Source organism: Diceros bicornis, chromosome 20 (genome assembly GCF_020826845.1).
Source record: "Diceros bicornis minor isolate mBicDic1 chromosome 20, mDicBic1.mat.cur, whole genome shotgun sequence".
Taxonomy (NCBI): Eukaryota; Metazoa; Chordata; class Mammalia; order Perissodactyla; family Rhinocerotidae; genus Diceros; species Diceros bicornis.
In genome coordinates, this window is record NC_080759.1 from 7,573,423 (window position 1) to 7,595,636 (window position 22,214).

At 47.4% G+C, this 22,214-nt stretch overlaps 1 protein-coding gene across 2 annotated transcripts; it reads right to left on the reverse strand.

Annotated features, from left to right (window-relative positions):
• Positions 1-324: 324 nt before the first annotated feature.
• Positions 325-20,235, reverse strand: SH3BP5L (SH3 binding domain protein 5 like). 2 transcript variants are annotated; one of them, XM_058563916.1, is made up of 7 exons: positions 20,144-20,235; positions 19,061-19,670; positions 12,917-12,979; positions 12,622-12,750; positions 4,576-4,737; positions 2,830-3,003; positions 325-2,259 (listed from the first exon to the last, which is right to left on the reverse strand). In XM_058563916.1, exons 2-7 carry the CDS (start codon positions 19,241-19,243, stop codon positions 1,789-1,791), a joined length of 1,182 nt encoding a protein of 393 aa, XP_058419899.1. In that variant the 5' UTR covers positions 19,244-19,670; positions 20,144-20,235; the 3' UTR covers positions 325-1,788. The 2 variants fall into 2 exon arrangements, with proteins under 2 accessions (XP_058419899.1, XP_058419900.1); XM_058563917.1 differs by lacking the exon at positions 12,917-12,979.
• Positions 20,236-22,214: the final 1,979 nt, after the last annotated feature.

The following is a 22,214-nucleotide window of genomic DNA, read 5'->3' on the forward strand; positions in this document are numbered from 1 at the left end:
AGGATTGGCACCCTCATCTCATCTGGACCACCACAGTGGCTCACAACATGCACTCCACCCTGCAGACCACTGCTCGCCCAGCAGGCAGGGGGTGCAACTCCCAGATCACATCCACACTTGCCTAGTGCTTGTTCACCCTGTCCCTGTGGCCAAAAGCTTTCTCTCCTCCTGTGGCCTGGTTCGATCCATTTCATCCTTCACCTCCTGAAAGGCATTCCTTGACTACCCCATTGGAAAGGGCCCCACTTCACCTTGCTCTTTTCCCCCTCCCCACCCTCGCCCCCTTCTCCTTCTCCCTCCCCTGACACGGACAGTAAACATTACTGTTACATAAAGTATTTTATTTAAATAAAATCAAGGGCAGATCCTTTTCCCACACACAAACACCAGTACATGCACGCACACACACCCATGTCCTCCCTCTCCTTCTTCCCTCCACCCATGGCCACCTCAAACCCAGCGGTTCTCATTGTGACCATCCTACCTCAACCCTAGGACAGGGAGACACTCTCCATGCTAAGGCCCACTCCTCCCCGAGTCAAAGGTAGCGGCACACAGGCCTAGGCATGAGCTCTCCTGCCCAGTGTCCAGCTCTCAGCCTTCCTGGGGTGGGATAAGAGGAAGGACTGTTCTCCCAAAGCACCCAGATTCATGTGGCTTCCCCACCTTTCCCCACCACACAGTCCGGGAGCACCCCCAGACACCCAGAGCCGCTTCCTATGGAGAGCGGGTCCCCTCACCCCAGGCCAACCCCTCTCCACATCAGGGGAGGCTCAGCAGCCAACCTTGAGCATTCCCCAAGGGATCCTGGAGTAGGTATTGTTTGCTTTGGGGAAGAGTGAGGGAAAGCAATTGAGCACCAAATTCCCTAACTCCACCCTGCAGGAGGGTGCTGAAATTCGTCTCAGCATCCTCTACCCAGAATAAGTAAACCTAACTCTGTAGCAGGAATGGCAAGGGCCTCAGCCATCAGGATCTCATTACGTCTCCACTCCCAAACATGGACCCTGTTAGAGACCCACTAGCACCTTGGCAATGTTAAGGGCTGAGCCCAGTTGGGAAAACGCCATGCAAATGAGAGTCTGTCTGAAGTTGGTAGTGTCCCCTATGTTGACACTAAGGTTGGGCTTTACCTTCCCTAATACCGGCACCCTTCAAGTCCTGCTTTGGGGCACACATAACAAAGTGGCTTAGGTCATGAGGAAGCAGCACTGAAGGGATGGGTAGTGTCTTACTGGAGGCACACAGTCCCACAGTGCATCTTACAGGTTATACACAGGCAGGCTGCGACAGAGGACTAGGGCACAGGGCTGCCAGGAGGGATCTACAGCATCCCTAGGGCCCCCCTGGGAGATGGGGAGGTAGGAGAGGTACCTGTCCATTCACTCAAGTTGGGGGACCAAGATGCCAGGACTTAAGTCCAGCACCCACCTTCTCTGATGGGCCCTCCTGTGCCTTCTAAGCCAAGTTCCCTGATGGGAAATGCCAAACAGATGGAAGGAGAGAAACCAGAAAGAGGACAGCAAAGGTTATCAGACAGACTGTGAGGAGCCAGCAAGAAGAGGTAAGATGTGAGAGCCAGAGACAAGCCTTCTGAAGGAGTAAGGCAAAGACAGCTGCCACCTGCACGGGCGGGGGAGGACAATGGTGAAAGAGCCACGACAGGCAGGATGCCTCAGACACAGCTGACGAGGGAATCAAGGACCCGAGGAGAGGGAGGTCAGAGCCTCCCTGGCCTTGTGCAGGCCAGTGGTGGTAACAGATGAACCAGCCATCCCAAACATGGGGCTACAGGCTAATGCTGCGCTGGTGGCGGCCCCCACGGCCCCTGCCGTCAGTGCCCCAGTGCCCCCCACTGCGCGGACCCAGCTCCTGGCCATCCAGACTGGCATGGTCCGAGAGGCCCCGCAGGTGCTCCACAGAGTCACACTTCTGCAGGTCTGAGGCCACGGTGCGCAGGCTCAGCAGGCTCAGTGTGTCCGTGTCAGGGGCCGGGCCAGGTCCCAGGCTGCCGCCCTCCTCCAGCCCTCCACCCTCGGCCCCCTCGATGATCCCACTGTCCCCGTCCTCGCCACCATCAGGCCCAGCCTCAGCCCCCACAGGGGAGGAGCGCCGCTGGCCCGGGGGATGAGGTGGCAGGCCCCGGCGCCGTGCATGAATCTGCTCGCTGATCTGCTCCAGGTTGCGCAAGGCGACTGAGTAGCGCGTCTTTGCCTGGGCCACCTGCTGCTCCAGCTCTGTCACCTTGGCCTTGTGCTCCTGTGGAGGGGCAGAGTGAGGTGAACCACTGGGCAACTCTCCACGGGCCTGGAGCTGCTGAGTGAGTCCCATTGGCCCCATTCAGCACTCTGTGCTGGGGCCTCCTCTCCCAGGCCCTTGGCCCTATTCACCACCCACCACAAACCTGCGGTTCTTCTCATCCTCTTCCTAGGGTCTTCCTTCCCCAGGAATCCTGCCCTCCTCCTGACCTGGGCCCAAATGTCCAGGGCCTTCCTCCCAGGCCTTCATTCCCACCCACTCCTCCTCTCCTCACTGTCCCCTTTCCCTATCTGTCTGGTTTCTCTTCCCATTCTCCCTGGTCTCCCCCAATTCTCACTTTTTCTCTTGTTTACCTCCCTTCAACTCAGTTCTCTGCCAGCACCCACCCCCGAATCCCACCTCCCACCCCTGAAGGATCACTCTGAGCACATGCACCACCACCTGTCCCACCTTGCTGGCCTGGCGGATGGCCCAGAGAGGCAGACTAGTGTCCCCTCTACCTGCCCTCACTTTCCATGACTGCCTGCTTCCTGCCTGTTCACCGATCCTCCCCCTCTCCCACTCAGCTACCTCCAGGATCTGGCTGAATTGGGCCTTGAGCTCAAAGTATGGGCGGCTCTTGCCAATGGCCCGCCGGAGGGTCTTCTGCAGGGCCTGGACCCGAGCCTCAGCCTGCTGGCACAGCCGCGTCACCCGCTGGTGTTCCCGCTCGCCACGAAGCCGCTCCTCCTCTGCCTCGTTCACCTGGCCCAGGTGGGGTGGAGAACACACATCACTGACCTGGGACCTGCCCCTGTCATATGCCCCATGCTGCCACTCCAAATGTTACCTTGGGGGGACCTCCCCACTGTCTGCAGAGCCTGGAAAGGGCATCGAGTCCCCGAGACACAAAGGAGAACAGTGGGTCCTTGAACCTGCCTATTGTTACCTGCACCACTTGCCACTCAGCTTTGCTGCCAGGAGAGGGTGCTGGGGCCCTCTGGACCACTCACGAGCATGTAGGCAACGTCTGTGTGTGAAAACATCTGCCAGGAAGCACAGTGCCTCAGAAAGCCCTCAGTGCCAGGGCTGGAGGTATGGGAAGAGCCCCAGTATGGGGAGCCATAGCTCTGTGCTGGGTTCTCTTGGTTTCCACGCCTGAGCAGAGAGCAAGCAAGGGCTCCATCCACCTTGTCCACCAGGACTAGGGGGCCAACCTTGCCGCACCCTGGGCAGATACACACTAGAGCCCTGCCACACACGGCTTCAACAACCTGCCCCCCAGTGCTGTGCTCTCCTTTGTGTGAGCTCCAGAACGGAAGTGAAGCTCCTGCTCTGTGCAAGGCCATGGGCCTGGACTAAGGAGCACACAAAAACCTCGAGACATGACCACCCCTCAGGAGCTGACACTTGCTGCTACAGACTAAATGTTTGTGTCCCCTCAAAATTCATATGTTGAAATCCTAACCCCTAAGGTGATGGTATTGGATGTGGGCCTCTGAGAGGTGATTAGGTCATAAGCAGGGAGCTCTCATGAATGGGATTAGTGCCCTTATAAAAGAGACCCTGGAGAGTTTCCTTGCTACTTCTGTCTTGTGAAAACACAGGGCAGAAAACAGCCGGCCATCTAGGAACCAAGAAGTGGGCCTTCATCAGACATCAAATCTGCCTGTGCCTTGATCTTGGACTTCGTAGCCTCCAGAACTGCGAGAAATAAACGTTGCTGTTTAAGCCACTCAGTCTATGTTATTTTGATATAGCAGCCCGAGTGGACTAAGACACTTGCCCTTATAAGGTGAAGGTGGCAGACTGGAGCTGATGCCAAGGATCCTCCTGCTCCCCAGGCCCCTTTGAGTAGCTTGGAAATGATGCACAAATTATACTTCAAAAATCAAGGTACACTGGCAGAGCTCAAAAACAAGGAAGGGAAAACATTTGGAACAGAAGTGAGTCATAGCTAAACATAACAAAATGTTGATTGTTGAATCCAGAGCACCCAGCAGGGATGAACTGTTCGGTTAGTCCCACATCTGGACGCAAAGCCCAGAAAGACATTCTAAGTCCGAAGGAAATGTATATGGGAAGCAATGGAGGCAAAACAGGGTAGAGATCAAGGAACAGCTTTTGCCTGAAACATAATCACAGCTGAGGGAAGACTGGAGTGAGAAAGAGAGAAAGAGAGAGAGAAGAGAGAAAGAGAGGGAGAGGGAGGGAGAGGGGGAGGGAGGGGGAGAGACAGGGAGAGAGAGAGAGGAATGAGGAGGGTGATGAGAAGAAGGGATAGGAAAGGAAATACCGGAACCAGTGAAGGGGACCTGCTGACACTGCTGGGCTCACCTTGCACGTGGCGTGGTTGAGCATCTCCTGCCACGTAGGGTCCAGCCGGTTCTTGTCAGCCATGACACCCTGCTCAGCTACAAACACCATCTCCCGGGCGGCATTGTGCATGCTGACGGCCCGCTCGTATCGCAGTGCTGCCTTCTGAGTCTCCTGCTGTGCCTGGGGGGAGACCATCAGGAAAGGGAGCCCCAAGGTACACCTGGCCACCCATAGAGACCCATCCTGAGGGGCAAGGACAAGAGAAGGGAGAAGGCCCATTGCAATGTCAGCTTCACTTCCCAAACTAAGCTATGGATAAAACGCCAAGGAAGAATAGAATATTTTTAGAAATTCTAGAAAGAATAAAATCTTTATAGAATTCTCTATAAAGAATATTTTTTAAGGATATGGCCTAAGAGAAAAAAATAAACGTAGAAATAAAGAGTGAAAAGAATAACACTGCCAGTGGAAGGTGAGTGCGTGAAATGCAGCACTCTCGAAGGCCACTGGCCTTTTGCCCTAGAGAGAACAAAGAAAAATTCTCACCACTTTAGTTGAAAGGTGGACAGTGACATGAACTAAGCCTTACAGAAAGCACACCCCTGAGACCATCAACTCCAGTACAGCGGGTAAGCTGAAGGAAATAATCAGACAACTGCTCAGAGAGATTTATCACAGCCATGCTTATCAAACAAAAAACTGGAAACAAACCTAAGTTTTCAGTTACAGGGAACTGGTTAAATGAATAAAGGAAATATTATGCAGCCCTTAAAAGTGATAGCATGAATATATATTTATTAACAAGGAACCATGTCATAATATAAATAAAATAAAAAAATAAAAATAGCATACATGGGAGAATGATGTCAGCAACATGGGGGGACAGTGTGAGATGCTCCCTTTGTCTCTCTCCTTCAACCTACAACGAGTAAAACACCCATAACTCAATGAAGGTTCCTCTGCCTAACAGACTAGGACGATCTAAAGGTGGATAGATTGGAACACAGAGTCAACGGAACTGGGGGAGCAGCAGAGAAGGTGCCTATAATCCTGGATCCCCCAGCCACGGTGGCTAACCCCACAGCCCCAGGGAAGCCAGTAGCAGCAGCAGAGGTGCTGCACAAGATTCCAGACTCCTAGCCACAGTGGCGCCCACAGCCACAGGGAACCAGGCAGGAGCAGCAGTGGGGCCTATAATCCTGGCCCCTCCAGCCAAGGAAGTGCCTGAGAATCCAGCCCTGCCCCTCTTCCTCACAGCAGCTGAGACTGCTTACCTGACAACCCCGGACACAGCAGAAGGGGCTGTGACCCCAGTTCCCCCGCAACTCTCCGACTGCCCCTGCCATGGCAGCAGTCCCCGCAACCCAGGCAACCCCAGATGTGGTGGAAACGCTTGTCATGCCAGTGCCCCCAGCAGCGAAACTAGCAATCACAGTGATAATGGCAGCAGCAAGGCACCAGCAACTCTAGAAGCACAAGCAGTGACGAGGAAGGCATCAGTGACACCTCTGGCAGAGGAAGTGGAGGGTGGAAAGTGCCAATATAGCCAAAGGCAGCTCAGGTAAGAAAATCCAAAAGCTTAGGCCATAGCGCCATCTACTGAAAAACAAAAGAAAAGCCTCTAATTAAAAACCTGTTGAAGTGTTAAAATCAAAGTAAACAAAGCTTTACCTAAATAAGAAAGGTGTTTATTACTTCAAATACGCTGCCAGAGGAACAACTCAGCAAGCACCATGAGAAACCACAGTAACACAGTATCACAAAAGAAAAATGACAATTCTCTATAAACCAAACTGAAAGTCACAGAAGATGGTGATCTGATAGAGAATTCAAAATAGGTGTCACGAAGAAACTTAGTGAGCTACAAGAAAACTCAGAAGGGCAGTTCAATGAGGTCAGGAATAAAATTAATCAACGGAAGGAATACTTTACCAAAGAGACTGAAACTCTAAAAAAGAACCAAAGAGAAATTCTCGAGCTGAAGAACTCAATAAGTGAGATGAAGAATGCATTAGAAAGCACTGGAAATAGAGCAGACCATATAGAAGACAGGATTAGTGAGCTCAAAGATAGAAACCTAGAAATGCAGGTAGAAGAAGAAAGAGAACAAAGATTTTTTTAAAATGCAGAAACTCTACAAGAACTATCTGATTCCATTAGAAAAGGCAACAGAAGGATAACAGGTATCCCAGAAGAAGAGAGTAAAAAGGTTATTTAAAGAAATAACAGATGAGAACTTCCCAAACCTGAGGAAGGAACTAGATATACAAGTCCACAAAGCTAACAGAACACCTAATTATCTCAACACAAAAAGATTTACTCCAAGACACGTTACATTAAAATTGTTAAAAATCAACAATAGAGAGGATTTTAAAGGCAGTCGGGGGAAAAAAACCAGTAATCCTATTAGGCTATCAGCAGATTTCTCAGCAGAAACTCTACAGGCCAAGACAGAGTAGAAGGACATACTCAAAATACTGAAAGATAAAAACTGGCAGCCAAGAATACTTTATCCAGCAAAATTATCCTTCAGATATGGAAGAGAAATAAAGGCTTTCTGGACAAACAAAAGCTGAGGGAGTTCATCACTAGACCAGCCTTACAAGAAATGTTCAAAGGAGCTCTCTAGCTGAAATGAAAAGGTAAAAGTACACAAAACTTCAAGTAAGGTGATAAATAGACAGACAGAATCAGAAAACTCTGTATCAATCCTATATCAGAATAGGTGGTTGAGCACTTAATTATAGCATAAAGGTTAAAGGGGGGAAAAACTATTCACAATAACTATAGCTACTTCAATCTGGTAATACTCAAGAAATAGGAAGGTATAATTTGTGACAACAAAAACAAAAAGGGCAGAGGAAAAGGACAGAACCTCTACAGACAAATGAAGAAAAGATGCTATCAGCAGTGAAAAATGTTATCTTGAGACATTTTATACAAACCTCACAGTAACCACAAAACAAAAATCCAGAGCAGAGATATTAAACATAAAAAAAGAGGAAACAGAAACACATCATACAAAACCACCAAACTAAAAGGGCAGACAGAAACCCAAGGAAAAGAAACAATAGAGATATAAAGCAAGCAGAAAACAAAAGACAAAATGGCAGTATTAAGCCCTCATGTATCAATAATCACCCTAAACGTAAATGGATTGAATTCACCAATCAAAAGACACAGAGTGGCTAGATGGGTTAAAAAACAACACCCAACTATGTGCTGCCTCCAGGAGACTCAGCCCTAAAGAGAAATATAGGCTCAGAGTGAAGGGATGGAAGATGGTATTCAAAGTAAATGGCAGCCGAAGGACAGTGGGTATAGGCATACTCATATTAGACAAAATAGACTTCAAGCCAGCAAAGGTAACAAGAGACAAAGATGGACATTATATAATGATAAAGAGAATAACCCATCAGGAAGACATAACATTAATATATACACACCTAACAAAGGAGCACCAAAATATATAAAGCAACTATTTACAGGCCTAAAGGGAGAAACTGACAGCAACATAACAATAGTAGAGGACTTTAATACCCCACTAACATCAATGGACACATCACTCAGACAGAAAGTCAACAAGGAAACATCAGCCTTAAATGAAACACTAGACCAGATGGACTTAATAGATATATACAGAACATTCCATCAAAAAGCAGCAGAACACACATTCTTCTCAAGTACACACGGAACATTTTCAATAACAGACCATATGCTAGGACAAAAAACAAGTCTCAATAAATTTAAGAAGGCCAAAATCATATCAAGTAACTTTTCTGACCACACAGTATGAAACTAGAAGTTAACTACAAGAAGAAAGCTGGAAAAATCACAAACATGTGGAGACTAAACAACATGCTCCTGAACAACTACTGGCTCAAGGAGAAATCAAAAACTACCTGAGGGCACATGAAAATGAAAATACAACATACCAACTCTTATAAGATGCATCAAAAGCAGTACTAAGTGAGAAGTTTATAGTAATGCAGGTCTACCTCAAGAAACAAGAAAAATCTCAAATAAACAAGCTAATCTTATACCTAAAGGAACTAGAAAAAGAAGAACAAAGCCTAGAGTCAGTAAAAGGAAGGAAATGATAAAAATCAGAGCAGAAATAAATGAAATAAAGACTAAAAAGACAAGAGAAAAAATTAATGAAACTAAGAGCTGGTTCTTGGAAAAGATTAAAAAAACTAACAAACCTTTAGCTAAACTCACTAAGGAAAAAAGAGAGAAGGCTCAAATAAATAAAATAGAAATCTTTAAAGAGAAGTTACAACAGATACCACAGAAATACAAAGGATTATAAGAGACTACTACAAACAGCAATAGGCCAACAAACTGGACAACCTAGAAGAAAGAAAATTTCTTAGAATTATACAAGCTTCCAAAGCTAAATCATGAAGAAATATAAAATATGAATAGACAGATCACTAGTAAGGAGACTGAAACAACGATTACTGTTTCAAAAACCTCCCAAAAAACAAAAGTCCAGGACCAGACAGCTTCACTGGTGAATTCTACCAAACATTCAAAGAAGATTTAATACCTATCCTTTTGAAATTCTTCCAAAAAAAACTGAAGAGGAGGGAATGCTTCCTAATTCATTTTATGAGGCCAACATTATCCTGATACCAAAACCAGACAAGGACAACACAAAAAAGGAAAATTACAGGCCAATATCACTCATGAACATAGATGCAGTAAGCCTCAACAAAGTACTAGCAAACCAAATACAACAATATAGTAAAAAGATCATACAAAATGATCAAGAGGGATTTACTCCAGGGATGCAAGAATGGTTCAACATCCACAAATCAATCAATGTGATACACTACATCAACAAAATGAAGACTTAAAATCATATAATTATCTCAATAAATGCAGAAAAAACATTTGACAAGATTCAACATCCATTTATGACAAAAACTCAATAAAATGGGTATAGAAGGAAACTACCTCAATGTAATAAAGTTCACATATGACAAACCCACAGCTAATATCTTACCCAATAGTGAAAAAGTGAAAGCTAGCCCTCTAAGATCAGGAACAAGACAAGGATGCCCACTCTCACCACTCAGTCAACATAGTATTGGAAGTCCTAGCCAGAGCAATTATGCAAGAAAATGAAATAAAAGGGATCCAAATTGGAAAGGAAGAAGTAAAACTCACTATTTGCAGATGACGTGATTTTACATATAGAAAACCCTAAAGACTCAACCAAAAAGCTATTAGAAATAATAAACACAGTAAAGTTGCAGGGTATAAAAATCAATGTACAAAAAATCTGTTGCATGTCTATACACTAACAACGAACCCGCAAAAAGAGAAATTAAGGAAATAATCCTATTTACAATTGTAACAAAAAGAAAAAAATACCTAGGAATAAATTTAACCAGAGTTGAAAGACCTATACACTGAAAACTATAAGATAGTATTGAAAGAAATTGAAGATGACACAAAAAAATGTAAAGATAGTCCATGCTCATGGATTGGAAGAAGTCCATACTACCTAAAGCAATGAAAAAGTCAACGCAATCCCCACCAGAATCCCAATGACATTTCTCACAGAATAGAACAAAAAATCCTATAATTTGAATGGAACCACAAAGGATCCCAAATAGCCAAAGCAATCCTGAGAAAAACCAACAAAGCTAGAGGAATCACACTCCCTGATTTCCAATTACAGTACAAAGCTATAGTAAACAAAACAGCATAGCATTGGCAGAAAAACAGACACACAGATCAATGGTATAGAGTTAAGAGCTCAGAAATAAACCCATACATATATTGACAACTAATTTATGACAAAGGAGCCAAGAACATACAATGGAGAAATGAAAGTGTCTTCAATAAATGGTGCTGGGAAAACTGGACAGCCACATGCAAAGAAAATGAAACTCGACCATCACCTTACACCATACACAAAAATTAACTCAAAATGGATTAAAGACTTGAATGTAAGACCTGAAACCATAAAATTCCCAGAAAAAAACATAGGCACTACACTCTTTGATATCAGTCTTAACCATATCTTTTTGGATATGTCTCCTCAGGCAAGGAAAACAAAAGAAAAAATAAACAAACGGGACTACTACATCAAACTAAAAAGCTTCTGCGCAGCAAAGGAAACGATCAGCAGAATGAAAAGACAACTTACCAAACGGGAGAAGATATTTGCAAATCATATATCTGATAAGGGGTTAATATCCAAAATACATAAAGAACTCATACAACTCAACAACAAAAAAACAACTCAATTAAAAAATAGGCAGAGGATCTGAACATTTTCCAAAGAAGACACACACATGGCCAACAGACACATGAAAAGATGTTCAACATCACTAATTATTAGGGAAATGCAAATCAAAACTACAATGAGATATTTCACCTCACGCCCATTAGAATGGCTATTATCAATAAAACAAGAAATAACAAGTTTTACAGAGGATATGAAGAAAAGGGAACCCTCATACACTCTTGGTGGGAATGTAAATTGGTGCAGCCACTATGGAAAACAGTATGAAAATTCCTTTAAAAATTAAGAATATAACTACTATATGATCCAGCTATTCCACTTCTGAGTGCTTATCCAAAAAACATAAAAAGACTGATTTAAATAGATATACGTACCGCTATGTTCATTGCAGCACTATTTACAATAGCCAAGATACAAAAAAAACCTAAGTGCCCGTCAATGGATGAATGGATTAAGAAGATGTAGTATACATAATACAGCATGGAATACTACTCCACCATAAAAAAGATGAAATCTTGCCATTCGCGACAACACAGATGGACCTTGAGGTTATTATGCTAAGTGAAATAAATTAGACGGAGAAAGACAAAACACTATATGATTTCACTCATATGTAGAATATTAAAAAAAGCAAAATAAACGAACAAACAAAACAAAACGAAAACAAACACATAGATACAGAGAACATACTGTTGGTTACCAGAGGGGAAGGAGGGTCTCGGGAGGAGGGCGAAATGGGTAAAGGAAGTCAATTATATGGTGACGGATGGAAACTAGATTTTGGTGGTGAGCACAGTGTGGTGTATACAGAAGTCAAATTATAATGTTGTACACATGAAACATATAATGTTATAAACCAATGTTAGCTCAATAAAAAACAATAGCACACGGTGTAATCTCATTTAGGCAGGATATATACCAATTTTTTTTTTTTTTAGAAAAGGGTTATCTATGCTGTATTAATCACATTTTTTATCTTCTATATCTTATGATGCTTTTGACATCTTGGGGGCCTTGCTGGTCCTCTCAGAGCTAGCTAATTCCTAGATAGCAAACTCTGTGAGCATACCTTTCATATGCAAACCAACATGTCCAAGGCCCATCACCTCCTTTATGTAATTCTCACACAACAAGCCAATACTTCCTCTGGCCCTATATCACACCAGAGCCAGGTACCAGAAAACTAGAGACCACCCCTGTAGCCCAGAGCTCACCACAATTATTCAAACTAGCCAATCTGAAGCTTGCTCAAAGTTGCCTACGCTGCCTTACCCATTCCTTCTCACGAAAACCACAATAAAGGCTCTGGGCCAAGCTTTCCCCTCAGGCCTTCCGCCTCTTGACCAACCCAGATTCTTCCCCATGTGTTCCTGCATGGTGTGGCATGCCCCTTCCTCTTGGGAACTGTAAGTAATACACTCTTCTTTCAAGGTAGTTGTCTCTGTGTCTGTCATCTTACCATACTTGACTAAAACAAATCTCAGGTACAAAAATCATGAAACATGAGCATGGTAGGATTGGGGGCGATTCCGGTTTTCTTCTCTTATCTTGATTTACAGTTACAGTTACAATTAGTCTTCCAATAGCGAACCCACATTATTTGTGTAAAGAAAAAAAAAGGAAGAAGGGTAAAAGAGTGGAGGGGTAAGCAAAGAAAAGAGAGACATTAACCAAAGGTAAGAGAAGAAAGACAGAAAAGCAATGAGAAAAGGTGTTCCACCTCACACTCTGTACAGAGATAGAAGAATCCACAGCCTGGCTCTGCATGCAGCCCTCCCAGAATGTGGGTCAGCTGGCCGTACCTCCTTAGCCAGCCGTCGAGCCTCATAGTAGGGCCGGGCCTTCTCAATGCAGCTCCCCAAGTGGGAGCCCTGCGTATTCAGCTTCCTCGCCGACTCCTGCAGGATCCTCCGATAGGTGGTCCTGGCCTCCTGGCAAAGGAATAGAGACATGGGTAGAGGGAAGGTATGTGTGGGTCCCAGCCTCTCTTGTTTCTCACACACGCCCCTTCCTCTGCCACTGTACTGAATGGGGAGGGAAACAGACAGAGACACCTACAGGACTAGCCCAAGGTTGTGAGGAAAAGGAGCAACTCACATCTAGCTGCAGCTCCACCTGGTTGATCTCCTCGCTGGCCTGGTTCAGATGCTCCAGCTCCTCCTACCATAGAGACGGGCAGAGAGTTAGAGAAGTGGAATGAAGCAGCCTCATATGAACCAGGCGGGGTGCGAGCACGGTGCACAGAGGGAAAGCCCACCAGACCAGGGAAGGGAAGAAATAGAGGAAAAGGGCATTATCGAATGTCTCCTTGTCAGAGATCTAATACATAGTCTCCTGTAATTCTCAAAACCTCATCTCTGTAGCAGATAGTAAAACCCCCATTTTAAGGATGAGGAAATCGAGGCTCAGAGAACGGAACACGTATGCACACAGCAAAGTGGCAGCAAGCCTGAGCTCTCTGCATCAGACCATACCACCTCCTCTTTGCCCTCCAGCCAGGAGGAGTCTCCTTGGAGCTAACAGTCTCTGTCCCAGAGAGAGAATGACCTCCTAGACCAGTCACTCAGCACATACTTACTGCATACTTATCACAGCTCAGCATCATGAGACCTGAGAATTCAGAACACAGAGAGGTGGCACGTCATGGCCTACTAAGTAAGCAACAGACCCTCAGTAGTGTGAGGAGCCGTGTGATGGGTGGTTGTGGTGGAGATGGCAGGGTCACCCACCTTGGCAGTGGAAGGCCAGGGCAGGACGCCAGGGCACTTGCTCCCAAGCAGGGCTTTGATGGACGTACAGAAAAGCATCAGTGATGGGGAGGGAGATGGGAATCAAAAGGAGAACAGGTGCCTGGGGCAGACAGGTTGTCAGGTGAGAAGCCAGCAAGGCTAAGGAACAGGGGAGGGGATACCAAAACTTGTCCCAATGGCAGGGGGAGCCCCTCAGAGCCTGGCACCAACTGGTTTATAGTTTAGGAAGGCTGATCTAAGCAATACAGGGAAAGCTTAGAGGGGCGAGCGAGACAAAAGTGGAGGCTGTCTGCAGTATTCCAGGTGGGAGAGGAGAGGGCAGATCCCAGGGAAATGCAGGATGCAGAATCACGAGGGGTTTGTGGACAATTAAGGTAAAGATTAGGGAAGAGCACGTGGTTCAAGAGGCCTCTAGGTCTGCTGGGGCAGTGGGGTGAAAGTGACCCCAGGAACCCACACAGCAGATCCTGTGGGAGGGAGGAAGGGAGAGCCTCAGGGAGAAGTCACCAAACAAGCTGGCTTGAGCACCTCATTGGTCCCAGGGCTGGAGAAAGAAGCAACGGAATCACCCAGGCCTTTCACTGACATGGCAGAGAGCAGGGAGGGGTGCTGCCCTCGAGTATTCTCTCCTACCCTTTCTCGGTCAAGTTCCCAGAGCCCAGTGAGCCAAGGAGACTCCTGAGGAGGAGCAACGCCCGCAGAAATGCCTGGTACTTGGCTATGGGATCCTCCTCCAGGAGCCCTGTAGCCCCTGAACAGGCCAGCGGGACCCAGCCTGCTGGGCATGGCCCAGAAACAACCTGCACTTGGCAGTGAGCGATATTGCCATCACTGTCCTGAGCACCTCATTTGGCCCTTCTAACAACCCAGTGTATGACTCCCTTTTAGTCCTTTTATTTCTATACCCCTTCTCAAGCCCTAAAAGATCTGAGTCAGCAAGTAAGAATCCAGGAAACCAAGCCCTAATTACAGTAAAAGGAAAAACACAAAAGAAGAAACATAGAACTGGGCACAAGGATATGAAAAAATGCACACCTACAACAATGCAGACCTTGCCTTAAAGAGGGCCACAAATTTGGCTCTAAACTTTCCAGAACAGAGCTGTCCAACAGAAATATAATGTCAGCCTCATATGCAATTTTTAGTTTTCTAGCAGCCACATTTAAAAAAACGCAAAACCAAACAGATGAAATTGTAACAATACATTTCATTTAACCCAATATAGCCCAAATGGCCAGTGGCATGTGGCTCCTGTACTGGACAGTGCAGGTCTAGAAGTTGGTGCACACAGGCAACCTGATTAGTCACACAACCCAGTGTCCATAAGATAATGACAAGCCACTCTGGAAACACAGGCAGCTGACACGCCTCAGAAGACCCCACCTGACAACACAGAGCTCCAAGTTTCACAGTGCCTTCCTAACAAGGAGATCATCTTCAGGTGATGGGATCGCCCCAAAGGACCCTCAGAAAAGGCAATTCCTGTCAGCATTAGAGGCAACCTCACCCACTGTGGGCCCAGCTTCCTGTGGCTCAACTTGGACCACAGGGAGTTTCAGATTAGAAGAGGAGGTGACTAGTCCTTTCAGCAGTTCCTACAGGAATATTTCTTGCTCAGCTAATTTACATTTGATAAACAAGAAACAATGAGGCGGGGAATCAGGGACAGAGCTGGGACTGGATCCAGGACTTGACCTTTGATCTGGCTTTCCTGCTACTGTGACGATCCTCCTAGGACTAAGGATGTCCCTGGATGGATGTCACAGAGAAGACAGGAGTACCATAATCTAGAAAAACCACAGCCTGGTAGGAAAAGAACAGGAATCAGGAGGGCAATAAACATTGATTCTGGAAGAGAAGAGGAGGTGGGTAATGGCCACCCTGCAACATTCCTGTGGGCAAACCAAGGTCCAAGACTGGATTCCACTCGGTTCCACAGCCTACAATGCTCCCAGCCCCTGATAAGATCATTAGAGAAGTGAATGGCTCTACATAAGTCATCCCTACTGGAAAAAAGACATGAAGAACTTGTTATTGGCAAAGGGTGGGAATGGACATGTCTTTCTAGGTGGGAATCCACTCGCACCTGCACAGCACCTCCAGTAGTTAAAAAGCCTTCTGTTGATGAGATCTGCCTCTCAGAGTCACAAAGCTCTTTCCAACAGGACAAGAAGACTGGGGAGCAGAGGAGGCTGGAGGGCAAGGTAGGCAAGAGGGTTGAGGGGACAGACAGGCTGGGGCAGACCCAGGCCAAGGCTGTGGGGAAGCCAACAAGCACCCAGAGCTGTTTTGGGCAGCTGGCAACACACTCCATTTGGCCTGCTCCTGGCACCTGGATGAAATGGAATTCGAAGAGAATGAAGTCTGAGTCAGCGCACATCATCCATCAGTGAGCCTGCGGCTAGCAGAGAGGGTGAACCACACTGGGCTCATTTCCAGGATGCGAGGCCACTGAGTCAAAGGCATGGGTCCTCAGGCTACAGATGCTCCTGCCCACCTTGTGCAAACCATTAAAACACTCAGGCCCATGGTCAGTTGGTGGGGCCAGGGTGATGCACAGCCCAAGAACTCAGAAATACAGGAAATACAACTGTCCTGTGAGAGCTAAACCGACACTTCAGATGAGGATGCAGACATTGCAAAGTCACCCTAGTCTTGAGGAGGAGCAGGTGAGTGAATGTATCCATTTACCTGAGGAAAGAATGTGCCCACCTCAAGGAGGGACTGAGAAAGTCACAGGGAAAGACACCCAGGCCCATCGTAGCCCCACCCTCCTTCACTCGATCCCTCCACTGGGACCCTTCTTCTCTCAGAAAGCTCAGGACCAGCCTGGAGAACTCAGAGAACTATGCTGAGGTCAAGACATGAAGACAGAGCCAGTGGCCTTCGCTGGGGAACAGCACACTCCAGGCAGGCCTGGAGCTAGCCTCCAGCTAGCTTCCCTCCAAGTTCTAAAGGGATCCCACCAGAAAATGGGGACACGAGCTGCATGCCTGCCAAGAAACCCCATTCCCCATGTCAGAAAGAGCCTCGCCCTAAGGGCAATCATTTCTGGGAGTTCCAGAAAATACCTGAACAAGGTCCCTGCCTTTGGGATATCCCTAGCCCAGTGGACTCATCCAGGCTGTATGTTGGAATCACTTCTCGCCCCACCCAGACCAGAATTCAGATGTCTGGGAATGGCTCAGGAACAGGTATTTTTAAAGCTCCCTGGTGGGTACTGATGGATCTGTGGGTGGAGACCCACTGAATGCACTGAGAATCCAGAAAAATAAACACCCATTTAAAGCTCTGAAATGTATTATCAGGATAACATGGTTTTGTGCACTGCCAACACTAAAAGGGACCTCAAAAGACACAAGCCCCAATCTTCTTCTCATCCAGAAGAGCCCAAACCCAGAAGGGCTGAGTGCTGCTGGCCTCCTCCACGAAGGGTTCCCCTCACACCAGGCTGCCTCTCCCACATGGCAACAAGACAATGAATCCCTGCCAAGGCTGGAGCACTGGTCCAGCCATGAGTGCATCATCAATGAGGGAGGCCTCTACAAGACCTTTCTTCCCTACATGACCCACAATGTTCCACAATATGCCTCACAGTTTGGCAAGAGAGATCAGGGCCTACCTGCCCCTCTCGCTCCAGTAACACTGCAAGCCCACTGGAGGCAAGGTGAATCTTATGCCTGCTCAGTATTCTCCAATTCTCACAGAGCTCATCTGATAGAACTGTCTGCGATGATAGAAATGTTCTATTTCTGCACTGCCAAGAGCACCTGGGGAACTGCATCTTTAATTTTTATTTAATTTTAATTGATTTTATTTAAGTAGCCACATGCAGCTAGCGGCTACTTTATTGTACAGCAGAGCATGAGAGTGACTCTTCATACTACTGCCTTCATCTGTGTGGGTACTGGAAAAATACACAGGAGCAGGAGAAACTAAGCAAAGAAACCATAGAGGATTCTCCTCTGGAGCAGGACAAAGAATGTTACAGGGAAGTATATGAAGAGCATCACATAGCTCTCCTCCCCGAGGAACAGACAGGGGTCTCATTCCCAAAGCACTACCTACAAACCTGCACCAAGAGACGAGCAAAAGAGTTTGTGAAAGAAAAGAATAGTAGCACTACGTCAGAGCCGAGCAGGAAGGAGTTGTGCAAATCAGCTAGACCAACCCCTCATTTTACAGATGAAGAAACTGAGGCTCGGAGAGATTACATAACTTGCATGAAAATCACAAATCATCAGGCTAAAGGTTGCTTGAATCTCAGCCCAAAGCTCTTCTCACTACAACTTGTTTCTTTGGAGGACAAATTTCTAGAATTAACAGGAGAAATTGAGCTGTTTTCAATGCAAAACCCATGACACACAGCAGAAATAAATTACTGACTCATGCCAGTAAATGAATGGCTCACCACTGCTCCACTATAAGCATGGACACAGTTCCCCCACACACATCCTGGGAACCCCCACCAAGAGGGCAGGAACGATGCTAGCACCAGCTTTGATTTTTTTCTTGCCTCACTGAAGTATCTAATAAAGGTTTGTTGACAGAGAAGCCCAGGGATGCAAGCCCCATGATGCTCTTGCTCACCTACAGAAGTGTGAGTCACCTCTACATCAGAACCTTGAAGATGCTACCAGACCAAATTGCAGACTCAGGCCCCAAACACACGGGAGCATCCTGGCCCTCACCTGCCCAAGCAGCTTCCCTAGGGAGCCCTTCTCTGCCACTGCCTGGAATCACCGAAATCCAGCCTCAGCTGGCCACGCATCTCCTCCGCATGGTGCCTGTCCTCCTCACCCACTGCTCTGAGGTCTCCCTCACAAAGATCTGCCCTCCTACCAACCAGCCTGTAAATGCTCCCAGATGATAAATCATCTCTTCCATTCGACAGACCCAGCATCCTCAAAGCTGGGAATGTGTATTATTAAGGATTGACCATGACTGATAAAACCCCCTGAACACATCCGATTTCCTTATAAGCCTAAACCTGATGCCACCTTTATAAGACACGAAAGGTCTCACCCTTTACAGATGTGAATGTCCCTGGGAGGCACTGATGAGAAGGTGAGAGAGGGGTAAAGATTCAAAACTGCCCCTCAATCTCAAAGTCACCTCCTCTCACATCCCACTCACTCCGTATCTCTGAGCCAACAACCTCTTTGCTTATTTGGAAAGAAGAACAACAGTTCTACGCTCCACTGACCTAAAGTGAGCCTCTTGCATCTGCTGCCTATTTGTCACTTCACTTCTTCAGTGAAGCCTTCAGCCACACTCCTCAGGCAGTCAGGCCCAGCCCTTCTCTGCACTCCCATCACACACAACTCTTTTAGCACTTGTCACACTATATTGCAACGAGTTGGTGATTTGTTTTCCTTTCCTGCCCCACTGCACCGGGGAGAGAATAAATCTAATCCTTCATTTATCTGGCAACTTTTCAGGAAAGCTGGAATCTGGGCTCCCTGTCTCTCCTCCTATTCAATCTTCTCACCTGTATTCTAGGATCCAGTTCTTCCTCTTCTCTTGGGGACAATTTGGCCTCACTGCTGTTGCTTCCCTCTCCTCCGGGCTCCTCTGTGACTGAGCTCCGAGGGACTTCATCCTCTACAACCTCAGGTCGAAGCTCCCCCTGCGGGGTTTCTCGCCCCCCTGGAACCTGCCTGAGTTCAGCCATGCTGACAGGAAAAGGGCACAGCCCTATGCACAAGACAGGACTGACATGCTGGAACCAGAGCCCCACCTTACTGCTTCCTGGGCTCTGGGAGTCAAGAAGGGATTCTCTTCTCAAATAATGCAAAAAGGGGCACAGGAAGAACCTCACACTTGGTTAGAGACCGATATTCAAGTCGTCTGTGGGGTTCCTAGAGCTATAGCCTTGACTGTGCAAAAGTTCTTCCCTCCCCGTCCCGGGGAGTCCACCAGGAAACACCTGGAGCAACAGCTCCGAGGCAGGGGGCAGAGGGGGTCTGGATCCTGGGCCGAGGCCTGCGAGGAGGAGCACCATTCGGGAGGGCGGAGGCAGGTGCCTCCAGGCTGTGGTGGCAGCTGGAGAGAAAAGGCTGGGCCCAAGCAGGGGCTGCGGGATAGGAGTCTCTGGGGAGCTGCGGGGGGAAACAAAGGCCAAGTACATGGTCAGCATCAGAACGTCGGCCACCTGCCCCTTCCAACCCCTCAGCATCCCAGGGACTCCACTCTCGTCCTCCCACACCGCCATATTCCGACGAGCCCCCATCCAACTTCTTTCCTCAGCCCTCAAGGACTCGAGCTCTTACTCTTCCCGCGTCCCAGCTCCTCTCGCCCCAGCCCCTCCCCCACTAGCACCTTCTAGACTTGCCTCCGTGCTCTCACTCTCCCCTCCACACCCCCTTCTCTTCCGCCCTCCCCACTCCACCCTCGCCCAGCTTTGCAATTCACCTTGTAACCCCCAGCCCCGCCCCACCTTCTCTTGTCTCTCCAACTCTGCGGACAATCCGAGCCTCCCGTGTCCAACCCCACACTATTCCTCAACCCCAAGGACCCTGCCCCCAGACCTCCCACACAGTGCGGCGCAAAGGTTCTCCCTTCACAGCCTTACCTCAGTTTACCTTCCCGTGCGCGTAGCTCCTCCACCGCAAACAATCTTCCCCCTCCCTTCCCGCAACAAGCCGGTCCAACCAAACACGAACGGGCCGAGAGGAAGCGGAACTACATCATCCAGTAACAACGCCCTCCTGCCTTCTCGCCCCTCCCTCCCACGCTCTCTTGCCGGCCCTGCCACATATGGATTCCTCAACGCTCCCCGCGGCCGGCCCTTCGGTTTCCGTACAAAATGGTGCCCCACGGCATTCAGGCTCCGCTCTACGTTGCCTCCAGCCCATCCTCCACCACAGCTGAATGAAATTGAAACATGAGCGTGTTATGCTGAGAAAAACTAGGGTTTTTCTCGACTTCTCGATGGAAGTCGAGAGTCCTCGGTGGTACGAAATAAAACGGAGATTGGACACTCGCCTCAAAGAGAGCGCTGCCATCTTGTCTTACGACTCTGAGACTCTGGCTGCCGGAAAGCCACTTCTGGCCTCGCCCAGGAAGACGGAAGTGGCGCCGGAAGTGAGCTTGCGGGCTTCCGGCCGCGGCGGTCTGGCTACACGGGTCCGGGGACAAGCGGAACCTGGTGTTGAGACGCAAGGTCGTTTTCTCAGAAGTGACTGTCCTCACTCCAGGGAAATCAGCGGTACCCGTAGTAACGGTGTCTAAACGGTCAGCTCTGTTGGGTAAATCTCTCTCCTTGAGGCCTCTGGCCGGCGGCATCACCACAACCCCTGCGCTGCCCCAAGCCGGCCCCTCCCCGAGCCAGGCCGTCTAGCCCTGAACGTCGTGTCGGTGGAGTCACTGATTACCCCGTGAGCGCTAATTAGAAATTTAGTCAACGTGAGCTCACTGCTTTTGTGCACTCCGTGCTCAAAAGCCGCGAGGAGTTTGCTACATGGCCTTGTGTATCAATGAAAGCACCTCACTGGAGCGACCACTTCTAGGTGTCCCCAGACGAGGCTTAAGGGTGGACTTCAGGATGGACGTTTTATTTTTGCAAAAGGCCTGACTTCCTCAGAGCCAGCTCAAGGTTTGCCCTGATGTGGAGAAGGCAAAGGAACTGAATTTTCCTTCTTCCCTTTGAAGCCCCCTCACCCCGTGAATAACTGCATCAAAAAAAAAAATTTTTTTTTTAAGAAAGAGACATATATTCCTTTAAAAGTGATTCAAAAGAGAGAGATTTTTCCACAAAATTGGAAATTTTATTTTTAAAATTCCTGAAGTGACTTTTCTCACTCCAGTGAGTCAGCGGGACCCCGAATAAGTGTCTTAAGTGGACAAATTTGATGGATAGTAATGCCTCAGCCTTCAATCACGGTCCTTTTTGTTATTAAGGAACAATAACATGGTTTTGCCATACAAAAACCATGAAATTACATATAGAAATCAGAAACAATTTATTGATTTGTTCTCTACCAGTCCCTTTAATTTTGTAAAACTGGAGTTTCACTGGACTCCGTTTTACCCACCATCTTCTCTCTATCCTAGCCTGAATTCTCCCAACGTTTCCTATTCAGCACTACTCCGATATCTATCATCCTTATACCTTGTCCCACAGCTCCTTTTCTCTGTGCATTCAGTCCTTAGCAATAATGAGCTGCTTTTAGTTGTCACATATCTTTGTTGCATTTGGTGGGAAAACATGAATACATGTAATTCCCAGACTGCCCCTAGATCACATCCTGAGGTTCAGTAGCCTCCCTGATGTCTCCACTGGTCTCTCCCATAGTTACCTCTCACTCACTGAGACCAAATGTGATCTCATTATGTATAGATTGTAATATAGTCCCCAGTAGTTTTTCTACTGGGTTTAGATAACGTATCAGGTAGGAGGAGGTTGGGGAGTGCTGTGTGCTGGCTTGTTTTTTCCTGCAGTGATGGGAATGTTCTCTACAGCTCCGTGCAGTACAGTAGCCACTAGCCACATGTAGCCATTGAGCACTTAAAATGGAGCTAGTATTATTAAGGAACTGCATTTTTAATTTAATTAATTCTAATTTAAATAGCCACACGTGGTTAATGATTCCATTATTGGACAGCAAAATTCTAGATCATGCCTTTTCTACATAATCTCTTCT

Excerpts from the sequence above, each read along its gene's own strand:
- SH3BP5L (XM_058563916.1), bottom strand. The coding sequence starts at position 19,243 with ATGGCTGAACTCAGGCAGGTTCCAGGGGGGCGAGAAACCCCGCAGGGG. Across the intron at positions 12,751-12,916 it reads AGGTGGAGCTGCAGCTAGAT|GAGGCCAGGACCACCTATCG; the intron begins GTGAGTTGCTCC and ends TTCCTTTGCCAG. Across the intron at positions 4,738-12,621 it reads CTCGACGGCTGGCTAAGGAG|GCACAGCAGGAGACTCAGAA; the intron begins GTACGGCCAGCT and ends GTCTCCCCCCAG.